Source organism: Papaver somniferum, chromosome 7 (genome assembly GCF_003573695.1).
Source record: "Papaver somniferum cultivar HN1 chromosome 7, ASM357369v1, whole genome shotgun sequence".
NCBI classification, from domain to species: Eukaryota; Viridiplantae; Streptophyta; class Magnoliopsida; order Ranunculales; family Papaveraceae; genus Papaver; species Papaver somniferum.
In genome coordinates, this window is record NC_039364.1 from 82,208,415 (window position 1) to 82,220,835 (window position 12,421).

The window sequence follows — 12,421 nt, forward strand, 5'->3', positions numbered from 1 at the left end:
CAAAGCTCCGAAAAGATAAGAAGAAATAATATCTGATTTGTTTTTTTTGTTTCTGTTACTATACAAAATACCATACATAGTGGAGGTTATTTTTGGTATTTTTGCATTAATTTAAAAAGTTGATGACGTCAACAATCCGGTAGAATTCAAAATTTGGCCCCATAAATAAAAATTTTGGGCCTAGAAATATCAAAATGTGAAAGGATGGAGTTGATAGTGAAAGATCAATTTTGTGGGGCTTGTATATGTTGAACCCATATAATAGGGGATTATAGATTGTGAAACTTAGGCTAAGGCCCAACCCATGGATAACCCATAATACGAGGTCCTTAATTAAAAAAAATTTAAATCTAGGCCCCGAATTATTAAAAGACATTCATACCCTTACATATATTGTCAAACCCCTAATTAAATAAAATTTAAAACTAAGCCTCTAATTAAATAAAATTTAAAACTAAGCCCAAAATTATGAAAAATACGTTACAATAATTTCTTAGCATGTGTAACTAGAAGTTACACACGCATCTGTCTAGTGTAATTGAGAGTTACATATGCATCTATCTAGTGTAATTGAGAGTTACACATGCATCTGATTTGTGTATTCAGCGTCAACTCCAATTCCAGCGAGACCATTACCACATTTAAGCAATTAGCTTTTATGAAGTTTAAATCTTTGCCTTTCCTTCTTGTCTTCTTCACTCCAAAATGCTTGCATATCTGCAACAAAATAAACATCCATGAATTAGGTTGGATGAACAAAAAGCAAAAAAAATAATATTATACAACAATTGTAAGGTTTCATTTTATAAGAAAATGGTCATAAAAAGGACTCCCTTTTTTCGGGCCCTTCCACCGGTCGGCCCAATAAAAAATACGCTTATTTGCAAGAGAATGAATTTGGAAGAAAGAAAATGAAAATTTTACTTATTCGACTACCCTGCGAAAATAAGTAGTTCGTATCTTTGTACAGATGCGCATCATTTAATCAAGGAAATAATAGGCGGCACGCCCATGCCCATGAAGGCCATCGACTATATAAATAAGAAATTGTGTTAAAAGTGTACCGCAATCACAATTTTTTTTTTTGTAAGATACGATTCCTCCACGTGTCCACAATCACCTGAGTTTCGAAGTCGTGGTTGTTTTGAAGCCGAACACAAGGATGATTCGGACGTTCAGAAGGTTTCAGTGGCATTGACAAGGTGCTGGTAACAATATGTTCCTCCAAGTGTTCATCATCACCTAGTACTTGCGTCACTGTCGGTGGGAGTAATCATTTTATCCTCCACATGCACAAGATTAGAGGGCTCTTCCGCAATTGACAAGGTAAGAGTAACAGTTGGATCCTCCGTGTGTTTACAATCATCGGGTTCGGGCACCTTTGTCGAATTGGGAATAACAACGTCCAAGGCTACACAACTACTGGGTTCTTCCGCGGTAGTCAATACAGATGTAACAATTTGATCTTCCATGTGATCACTATCAACAGGGTTCTGTGTAGTTTGTTCTTCCAATGATCCGCAATCACTGGATTTTTCTGTGGCGTCTAAGGTGGGCTCCACGATCTGATCCTCCAAGCAATCAAAGGGGCTGGGCTCTTCTGTCATTATCAAAGTGGGAGTGACGATATGCTTTAGCTTCCTCCACATTCCTTGGCGTTCTTCTTCGGTCGAAGTCTCCCATTTCTGTTTGAAAAGATCCCAATCAGGGAGGTAATCTGAATCACTGTGTCGCTTTGTGGTAGGGATTGCCGTGAGTGTCCTCCAATGTGGGTCAATCTCAGACAAAGGAATAGGTCGACCCTCTTGAGCAAATCCGACTATCTTGTGAACACAAGGCAGTCCATGTGTAAAACTTATTGCACATCGACAATCTGAACCATCAATGTCAACTTCGATATCCCACGAGAGCTCCATGACCAATAGATCGAGAGCATGGTGAGAAACAAGACCCCTTAACTCATTAAATGCAGGTGAACTATAAGAAGGTTGTAGTGTAGACAAAGTTTTCTCAAATGAGGCCTTCACTGCTATTATTTCCCCAATTATCATCCTGTGCATCGCCATCCAACATGATGTATAGTTACGTTTTGATGATCTCAGGTGTTGTTTTAATTCTGAATGTGCTTTCTTAGCTCTATTTGTGGTTGTGTATCCAAAATGCTTAACTTCACTGGTCCATGACGATACAAAATGCTCTTTCTGTTCTAACCACGTTTCCCGCAGATATCTCAAGCAAGCAGGATAATTGACCCATTTACGTTCAAATTCTGCAAAACCATCATAGAAGTCAATATGCGTTTTCGCTTGTGTTATTTCATTCCACTCTTTCAAAAATATGTCCAATTCTTCACTGTTCTGGAAATGTTTCTTGCAATTTGATGCCACATCCTTGGAAATGTGGTAAGTGCAAAGTAGTTGGCTGGCTTGTGGAAAGATATCACTTATTCCCCTAATCAGTGCACTCTCTTTCTCTGTCACAAATACAGAGGGCAGAGACTCTGCATCATAAATCGTCCTAAGACAAGATAAGGCCCATGAGTAGTGCGCTTCTGTCTCAGCCTCCATAATCCCAAACGCGACGGTGAATGTCTTGCACGTTGATGTAACCCCTACAATCTCGAATAACGGCATTCGGTATCGCTTTGTTTTATATGTGCAGTCAACCAATAAAACAGAAGGAAAGCACTTCGCTAATTGAAGGGATTCAGGGTGGGCCCATAATATGTCTTTTACTTCATTTGTCTCTGTATCCATCCTATGCCATTCCACATAATGATGTTCTGACAAGAGTTTCATAACCTGCTGCATCGCAGACCTTCTTTCCATATCGCCTAACCTCAAACGTGACCTCGCATTGTAAATAGTTCTCATAGTCGACATGTTCCCTTCCCTTGTTTGTTTGATTGTTTTAAGCACTTGTCTCGGTCGGAGCCCACTCTTTGTCATTTCAATAAGTAATTGTCTCTCATCTTCCTTTAGCCTGCCAACATAAGAATTCCCAACAGCAAGCTCGTGGTTGTGTCTCCCACACTGAACCTCAAGCTTCCATTTATCACCTGGAGACCATACTCCTTTTAAGGCAAAGGGACATCCACACTTCTTTGTCCCAGTTGCTCTTTTCCTCTGTCGTGGTTTCTCCTTAAGTTGTTCTGACTTCTTCTTGTGGTTGCGAAAAAAACCTCCCCTCTCACACCCAAGTGTGAGTCTGGCTTTTTTACCTGCAATTGGTTTTTGAGATTTAATAATCACAATCACTATCTTATTTTGCTTACCGACCTCCTGACACCACTGGATGATATGATCTCGTGAATCAAACACCTACATTTGAAGACTACATCAATGCATGAGACAAACCAAATAAAACGAAGTAAGAAAGCAAACGTGTATTCACAGCCTCTGGAGGAAATTACCAGATCAGTTTGGAAAACATGTCCCACATCCACAGTTAATGATAGCTCATTCTCATGACTTTGCACCAAATCAGTACCCACGTCTAAGCTGGTACTGATATGATTATCCAAATTCTACAAAGCAAGAGAAACACTTCAGCAATACATCGTTACTATTTGGAGAACTTCGCCAATATCAAAATCCCACATATAAGAGAAACATTATCTAAAAGGCTGAGTGGATAGACGTCTGAATTCATCGGCAGTAGCAAAGATGGCATACATAAATCAGACACTGGTTAATCTTTCTACAGTTTCATCTCTGCTTACCTTTTCACCATCTCCAGCTACCTTTTTCTCTCCATCAGAATCTTTCTCATTTTCTTCTTCTCCCTCAGAACCATCTTCATCAGACACCTATCACAAGGAGGATGACAAATCAAATTACAGGAATTTACAGTAAAGCTGCAATGAGTAAGCTCTATTGTTACTATTTGGAGAACTTCACCAATATCAAAATCCCACATATAAGAGAAACACTATCTAAAAGGCTGAGTGGATAGACGTCTGAATTCATCGGCAGTAGCAAAGATGGCATACATAAATCAGACACTGTTTATCTTTCTACAGTTTCATCTCTGCCTACCTTTTCACCATCTCCATCTACCTCAAACTCCTCATCACCATTTTTCTCTCCATCAGAATCTTTCTCATCTTCTTCTTCTCCCTCAGAACCATCTTCATCAGACACCTATCACAAGCAGGATGACAAATCAAATTACAGGAATTTACAGTAAAGCTGCAATGAGTAAGCTCTATTGTTACTATTTGGAGAACTTCACCAATATCAAAATCCCACGTATAAGAGAAACACTATCTAAAAGGCTGAGTGGATAGACGTCTGAATTCATCGGCAGTAGCAAAGATGGCATACATAAATCAGACACTGTTTATCTTTCTACAGTTTCATCTCTGCTTACCTTTTCACCATCTCCATCTACCTCAAACTCCTCATCACCATTTTTCTCTCCATCAGAATCTTTCTCATCTTCTTCTTCTCCCTCAGAACCATCTTCATCAGACACCTATCACAAGCAGGATGACAAATCCAATTACAGGAATTTACAGTAAAGCTGCAATGAGTAAGCTCTATTGTCCAACTTTCTTTGGCAGAATCAGGAAATGTAAAAAAGCAACTCACATTGTTAAAATATTTAAGAGGATTGGGCCATAAATCCCCTTTTATTATCTCTGCCACCTGCAGTTAGAGGAACAGAAGCTAAGTAGCAGAAACGAACATTTCAACCATCAGGAAAGAAATAACTCCTCCATTAAGTGTACTGTGTATAACAGTAATGAGTAACCAAGAAACATGAACAAAGCCGTTCACCGTCTCAGTTCATTGCAATTCATGTGACTCCACATACGGAAGAGAAACTCAGAAATTACCTCATCATGAATCCCTTCCGGAAATTCTTGTTGGGCCTCGTTGAACCAGGTAAAAAAGCTGTAGCCAAAAGGAACACGATCAATATGAGAAATATCATGTGCTCTGTTAAGTGCACTGCAAAGTATAGCTGTCTAAAACCTAAGGTAAGCTTAGCAATAATATCATCATTCTATCTATATAGTCAGTTGTGTTACAACAACTATAAGGTAACTGTGGGTATACAATAACTACAAAATCATTTGCCCGACACAAAGAAGAAAAGAAAGAAACCTTTCTTCGACAAAGGGACGTTTGCTCCCTTTTTTCTCACGATTAACTCCATTAGCAATGTCCTTGAAAGCAATAAAAAGGTGAAATTTGTTATCAGATGAATAAGTACATTAAATTCATTAATAAATATTGTAGCTCTATAATGAAGTGAATAAAATATAACCATATAAGTATAATAAACTAGAAGTATACAAAACCGCCCTTACCATGCCCTCCTTCCACTTGATTTTTGTACCAGTTATCTTGGTAGCCATCCCTTCATCAGAGAATGAGAATGTCTTTGAGAGGTTTGCATCTTCAAAGTACGGGTTCGGGCTAAAGTTCTGAAAATTTTAAAATATGAAATTTACTCAAAAATCCATATAGCAGTCTGACAAAAGAGGAGCATCATTGCACGCACCAAGTTATGCATGAACAAAAATCCATACTCACAAAGGTTATCGAGTATGTAGACTTCACGTTTTTAAATTCTTCAACATCCAGTGACTTTAGGTACTTGAAAACCTGTCACAACAACGCCGCAATATACATGAACTTAATGCCACGGACAAGTTAACAGAAGCACAAATACTACAACCAAGGAATTCATCAATTCATTATCTAATGTAAAAAGGCTAAACCTTTCGATCGTCTTCAGTTATGAGATCACCAAGTCCAGGATGATTCAAAAACTGCACATAATAACATCTCCCAAGTAAACACCAATTACGAAGTTCTTACTGGCTAAAACAATATCGCAACAACACGAGGTTCAACTTACTCCACTAACAAAACAGAAACTACATAATACAACAAAGATAGAAAGGCAACGAACCGCAGTTAACCAGAAATCAGGAATCGAAGTGATTAGCTTCTTCCTTTTATGATACACAGACCTCCATTTCTCTTTATACTTATGCTCCAATTTCAATATCTTTTCATTTGCCTCATCCTTGACCTATAAGTACATAGAAATACAAAAAAAGAATCAAATCATAATCAACAATCCTTGATGATTAATGAAAAAAAACAGACTTTTTTGTGTAGAAACCCCTAATTCGTCTGCAAATTTCTCATAATTTGGAATTTAAGCGGTTGGTAAAGAAAATTCTTGGAATTGATGATAGATAGTACCTCGTCAAGTTCATCTTGAAGGTCTTGTAACTTCTGAATAGAAGGTTTTCCTTCTTCAATGTGTTCTGATTCTTCTGCTGCATTTTTCTTTGTAATCTTAGACTTCCTTCTTGTTGTTGCAACCATCTTAACTAAAATTACTATCTTCAAACCCTAGTTTTCTCTGCAAATTTGAAACCCTAATTAGAGGAGAACGAAAGGGGATAGGTCGAAGTTTTCAATTATCGCACTCGGAATGACGATTTAGGCACCTAGGCCAGGTATGGTAAAACATGATTTATTTATAACTTACATTTACAACCCCTCCAATTATTGATAATCCCAGTTACATCCTTCAATTCTCAGATAGGGGAGAGACTAGAGAGTTTCTCTTTGGGAGCATTATTTTAACCTGGCATATTTAGGGCCACTCAAAAGGAATTAGAGGCCATTCTTTTATTCCCTACTATTGAAAAGGATTAAGGGGTGTCTTAAAAATAGAGAATTGTCTATATTGTTCTTCACCTTTATACTAAATCTAAACCTATATCATTTATTTTCATAATCATATCATTCCTTTTCTTCTTCTCTTTTCTACCCATAGAAATTTTTTTCGTCGTTTTAGTTTTGATTGAAACCAAAAATCGTCGATCAAACAAATTTTATGATTGATTGTTTAAAATTAAAACCCAAAATTCATTAACCTTAAAGTCGAAACTTAGAACATATAAAAAAAAAAAAAAAAGTTGAACGAACAAAACGAATAAATGATGGTAGTTTTGATCCAAAATTAGGATTTGATTACTTGTAATCAAAAATTTGATCCGAAACTTTTCTTGGATTTATAGTAGCGGAAACATAATCGGTAGGTAACAATCTATTTTACCTACCGATTATGGTTGATGTTCTTGGATTTACAGTAGCAGAAACATAATCGGTAGATAACAATCTATTTTACCTATCGATTATGGTTGATGTTCTTCGAAAAATTCAACTAGAGCGCTTATAGATAGTGTGGAAAGATCATTTGCTTCCATGATGGCATGCTTTTTAGATTCTATCTTGTTGGTAAAGACCTTAGAGTTTTACACGCAATATCTTTATCTGAAATAGTTTTTCCTAAAGCGTAAAAGGCATTCACTATTTCAGAAAGTTTTTGATCAAACTTGTCAAAGGTATCGTCTTCATCCATACGAAGGTTTTCCCATTTAGAAGATAGGGTTTGAAGCCTAACTTCTTTTTCAGAGTCATTCCCTTCAAATACGATATTAAGAATATCCCAGGCCTCTTTTGATGTTTTACACCTGGTTACATGATGACGGAGGTCTCGAGTTACAGCATGGATAATGGCGTTCAATCCATGGGAATTTTTCTTCGAAAGCAATTTTTCTTCATTATTGAATTCATTCAATTCCTTTAGTCTAAACTCAGTGGTTGAGTTGTTGACCAGTACTTTTGGGTGTTCATACCCATCAATAACTAAAACCCAAGTGTTAAAGTCATGAGATTAAAGAAAAGACTGCATAGCCATTTTCAACCATAGATAGTTTGAGCCATCAAATCCTGGAGGTACGTTAACTGAATCAACCATTTGATTCAAAACTTATAGGTTGAATCACGCCAAACACAGATTGTTAGATCTTTTCATGTTTGCATGTTCTGATACCAATTGAAAAGACGAGGGTACCCAAATACACCACAATCTTTTATTTTGATCACAACCTATACAAGACCCACTATGTATAAACCTCTTGGAGATACAATCACTCAAGGAATATTTCAACACAGTGTCCACTTGAAATAGTGTTAGTCCGGACTGGCCTAACAATGTGAGAATATCAAAGTCAAGTGGAGAAATCCAATACACTTTGTGTGATCGTCTATGGATATGAAATCGAGACAATACGACAAAAAAGTGTTCACTTGATAATAGTAAAACCTTATAAGATAAATATCAAGTGCCTAGTTAACATACAAGTGTAACTACTTTAATTATAATATAAAAACAAGTATAATGCGGAAATAAAGTAAAGCACACACATGAATTTTATTAACGAGGAAAACTACAATCTTGTAGAAAAACTCCGGGACCTAGTCCAGATATGAATACTCAATGAATTAAGACGCTACAAAAAGTAAACCTGCAACTTCGTGTAGACACTACTAAGTAAACTAAAATCCTAGTTACTCAGCTTCAGCAGTATTCTTGTTTTGATAATATCTAGCGGAACTGAAGTACTCAATAGATATTTGATACCCAATATCCTAGCAGAACAGACGTTCTCTTTAGGACTAGATCTAGTATATCTTCTTAATGATTCACAACAACTTCTTTTTCAAATCTTCAAAGTCTTCAATCTTCTAATTAATCTTCAAAGTAACAACCTGCAAAAACAGACTTGATTCCTTATTAATTTGTCGCACAGAACGGAGTCTGTTAACAATGACAAATCAATGAATCTATCTTACTGATCTAGAAAAACTTAAATCCGTAGAAACGTTAAATCCTTGATCTATTTTGAGTGATCCTTATATCAGAAGAGAAGGTTCTCAAGAATAAACAAACCAGGTGCAATCAAAGATTCAACAATCGTTAGTCAATCAAATCACTAATCGAAAACTAAAATAACAATGCAATCATCTAGTTTCCCACCAACGGTACTAATAGAGCTTCTCAATTCCAAAGAAGACTTTAAACTGAGAGGCCGTAAGAGATTTAGCCTAATTAGGTTACTCTTCTCTCCGAATAGGCGGCTTCACCAGTAACAACACAACTGAGGAAGTTTGCTGTCACGAATGATTAGTTTGCTGGAAATGCAAACTTCAAGTATTTATAGACAAGGAAGTTTGGACACCAAGGAATTTCCAAAACCGAAAATATTCTCAAGATATTCATTAAAGCACAAATTCGGTTTCCATAATTCATTAAAGCACAAATTCTCAAGATATTCATTAAAGAACATCAACCATAATCGGTAGGTAAATTGATTGTTATCTACCGATTATACTTGATTCAAAAAATTCAATTTCTCGATACTAAAAGTTAAGCACAATCGGTAGATAATGAACACCATTTACTACCGATTGTGAAAGTAGAAAATTTCAAAATTTTACTAAGTTTTGAAAATTTGAATTTGGGGACATGAACACAACCACTAGATAATAAGCATCACTTATTAACACAATTTACTACCGATTATGGTAATACCAAAACTAGAAAATTAAAAGAATTTTGGAAAAATCTTATTTTGGGGACAATATATATTCGGATTTTAAATTAACACAATTTACTACCGATTATGGTAGTACCACAAATTCGAAAATTGAATACATTCAGAGGTTAAAGTAAAAAAATTGGCTACCGATTATGGCCAAATTTCGAAAAATTAAAGGTTTCTTTAAAAAAAACTCATTTTGGGGCTAAGATACATTAGGAAGTTAAATTTACTACCGATTATTGTAGTACTAAAATTCGAAAATTGAATTTATTCGGAGGTTAAAGTAGCACAATTTACTGCCGATTATGGTAGTACCAAATTTCGAAAAATTAAAGGTTTTTTTTCAAAATCTCATTTTGGGGCCAATATACATTCAGAAGTTAAATTTACTACCGATTACAGTAATACTAAAATTCGAAAATTGAATATATTCGGAGGTTAAAATAACACAATTTACTACCGATTATGGTAGTACCAAAGTTCGAAAAATATAGGATTTTGGCAAAATCTCATTTTGTGGCCAATATACATTTGAATGTTAAATTTTACTACCGATTATGGTAGTAATAAAATTCGAAAATTGAATATATTCGGAGATTAAAGTAACACAATTTACTACCGATTGTAGTTAAACTACCGATTATAGTATTAACTACTGATTGTGGAAGGGAAATTTTGCTATTACAAAATATGCGAGATAAGGGCTAGCTTCAGTTTAGGTTTGGGTGACCCTATTTTGTCTTATTAGTGGTCCCTAATTCCTTTTGAGTGGCCCCTAAAAATGCTAGGTATTTTAAGGACCCTATACAGTGCCAAAATAATCATTCGTCCATTCTTTACTCCTGTTGATAGTGGTGAGTTTCTACTCGAAAATGCTTGGAAAACCGCCATTTTGGACAATACCAAAACAACAGCCTCACATGCCACATTTTTAGGTGGGTCCCATGGCACAGATGGGACCCACCACTTCCCTAAGTGTTCATCAGAGCCCTTGATTTTTTTTGCTAGGAAAATAAAACTTTATTGATTACTGAGAGTTTACATAGTTTTGAAGGAAGAAGGGACAGTTGAGCTCATCCCACTCCCTTGTTACATTCCCAACTCTACCATATTTGCTTTATTCCGATCTCTTTTTAGATGTTTAAATTGAATAGTGTTACATCTTTTAATAAAAATAAACAATCCTCTAAAAAACTGCAAGAGGACCAACTAGTTTGACCCCTGCAATTATTAAGATAGGCCATTAAGTTTTGGCATCACTAACTAAATAAACATCATCATAGTTTTTCTCTCTGATCCATTTTGCAGGTTCAAGTAGTGCAGCACTTTCAGCTCCCTCTGGACTCGCAGCATACCCCGAAACTAGTTTGCATCCTTTGAAAGAACCTGCTGAATTGAATGCAACAATCTCAATACCAGATTTATTAGTATCCTTGTCATAAGAGGCATCACAGAATATTACTATACTGTTGTGGAGAGTATTTTGCAGAAAATTAGAATCATTATCAGGTGCATCAGAATTGACAGTGTTAGGCATGGAAGAAGAAACTAATAAGCCAGCAGTTTCAGAAGCTATTTTAATAGCAGTTTTAGCTGTAACCATTGGATTTAGAGAAGTATTTTCAAAGACTTTAGCACATCTATCTTTCCATATGCTCCACGATGTTGTCAAGACTACATCTGAATGAGGTTGCAGCTGACTTGAGGTAAGCCATTTGGTTATCCAAACTTTAACACTTATATTAATGTCAAAGTCCTGCGAAACAAATTGACTAGCAACAGGGATATGAGGCCAAACATTTTTAGCATAAGAACAGTGTAGTAACATATGTTCAGGAGTTTCACTAGCATTCAAGTTACACAAACTACACCTATCATTGTGAGTGTTATTGTATCTGGTAAGTTTGCTGCCAGTAGGGAGGATCCTTTCAATACACTTCCAAAGGAACAACTGAGTTTTGGGCAGCAATGAGGATTTCCAAAGTGCCTTATAAGTATCAATATCAGGGTTTTGAACAGAATTATGTGGTAGTTCTAAAGCAAGTAATTTGTAAACAGATTTGACTGTCAGTATACCATTCTTGGCATAAGGCCAAACTAGAACATCCTTACCAGAAATTGGTATGCGCATGTTACAGATTTTCTGACTATTTTCCCTAGTAAAGAAAGCCTGAACTAAGGGAGTATTCCAAGTTCTAGAATCCTGCCTAATGAATTCGGAAACTTTGTAATTAGGATTAGGTTGGCTTACGCAGAGAGGATAAGTTGGATTTAAAATCCAGTTATCAGAAAAAGCTTTGACAAAATTGCCATCTCTAATATCCCAGTGAGCATGTTGTTTCAGAATATCTAAGCCATGGCAAATACTAGACCACACCCAAGAACAACTCCAAGGTTGTTTGTAACGAAGAGGATGACCGTTTTTGAAATACTTACACTTCATAATTTGAACCCACAACTCATTAGGACAGTGAATAAGAAGCCAAACTGTTTTAGTCAAAAGGGCATATAGTTTTGGTGTTGTTGAAAATGGCGGTTCGTGAAGAACTGCCCCCCAAAATATTACCCTCAGATTTTGCGTCGTGACGTGTTATTACATTAGTGGCTCAATCCAACACCAAAGAACCCCTGTTTTGCTCCAGAAGAAGAAGAAAGGAGGGGATGCCACATCATGGGGTACTTCTGGGGGTATGTAACAGGGTCGAATAGAGGTGTAAGGGGGTGACAAGCGTGATGTGCGGTGCCAAAAATGTAAAGTGTGGTGTGGTGTGTCGTGTTGTGTTTTTTTTTGGGGTGTTACATCTTTTATCATTCTGTGTTCAATCAGCCTTTGACGATCGCTTTTGTAGTATATTTCGATTCTCACTGCCAATAAAGGGCAAGCGGAAGACAAATTGGTGGGTCATCAGATTGGTGGGTCATCAGATTGATTGTTACCTCCGTAGAAAAACTACTATGTTGTCTGTCAGTCTACCAATTACATTAACGGCGTCATGTATC

At 36.4% G+C, this 12,421-nt stretch overlaps 1 protein-coding gene across 3 annotated transcripts; it reads right to left on the bottom strand.

The window, feature by feature from the left end:
* Positions 1-658: 658 nt before the first annotated feature.
* On the bottom strand, positions 659-6,473 carry LOC113297758. Of its 3 annotated transcripts, XR_003333651.1 has the most exons (14): positions 6,225-6,473; positions 5,926-6,048; positions 5,732-5,782; positions 5,544-5,615; positions 5,318-5,434; positions 5,112-5,173; positions 4,841-4,898; positions 4,593-4,649; positions 4,372-4,476; positions 4,038-4,142; positions 3,722-3,808; positions 3,413-3,526; positions 1,121-3,320; positions 659-717 (listed from the first exon to the last, which is right to left on the bottom strand). XR_003333651.1 is itself a non-coding variant. In XM_026546333.1 (13 exons), the coding sequence occupies exons 1-13, from the start codon at positions 6,348-6,350 to the stop codon at positions 1,239-1,241; spliced, it is 3,159 nt and encodes a 1,052-aa protein (XP_026402118.1). In that variant the 5' UTR covers positions 6,351-6,473; the 3' UTR covers positions 897-1,238. The 3 variants fall into 3 exon arrangements, 2 of the variants coding, with proteins under 2 accessions (XP_026402118.1, XP_026402119.1); XM_026546333.1 differs by lacking the exon at positions 659-717 and having other exon boundaries at positions 897-3,320; XM_026546334.1 differs by lacking the exons at positions 659-717; positions 3,722-3,808; positions 4,038-4,142 and having other exon boundaries at positions 897-3,320.
* Between the last annotated feature and the right edge of the window lie 5,948 nt (positions 6,474-12,421).

Coding starts and splice junctions, on each gene's coding strand:
- LOC113297758 (XM_026546333.1), bottom strand. CDS start 6,350: ATGGTTGCAACAACAAGAAGGAAGTCTAAGATTACAAAGAAAAATGCA. Junction 6,049..6,224: donor TTCAAGATGAACTTGACGAG/GTACTATCTATC, acceptor ATGTACTTATAG/GTCAAGGATGAGGCAAATGA. Junction 3,527..3,721: donor TAGCTGGAGATGGTGAAAAG/GTAAGCAGAGAT, acceptor CTTGCTTTGTAG/AATTTGGATAATCATATCAG.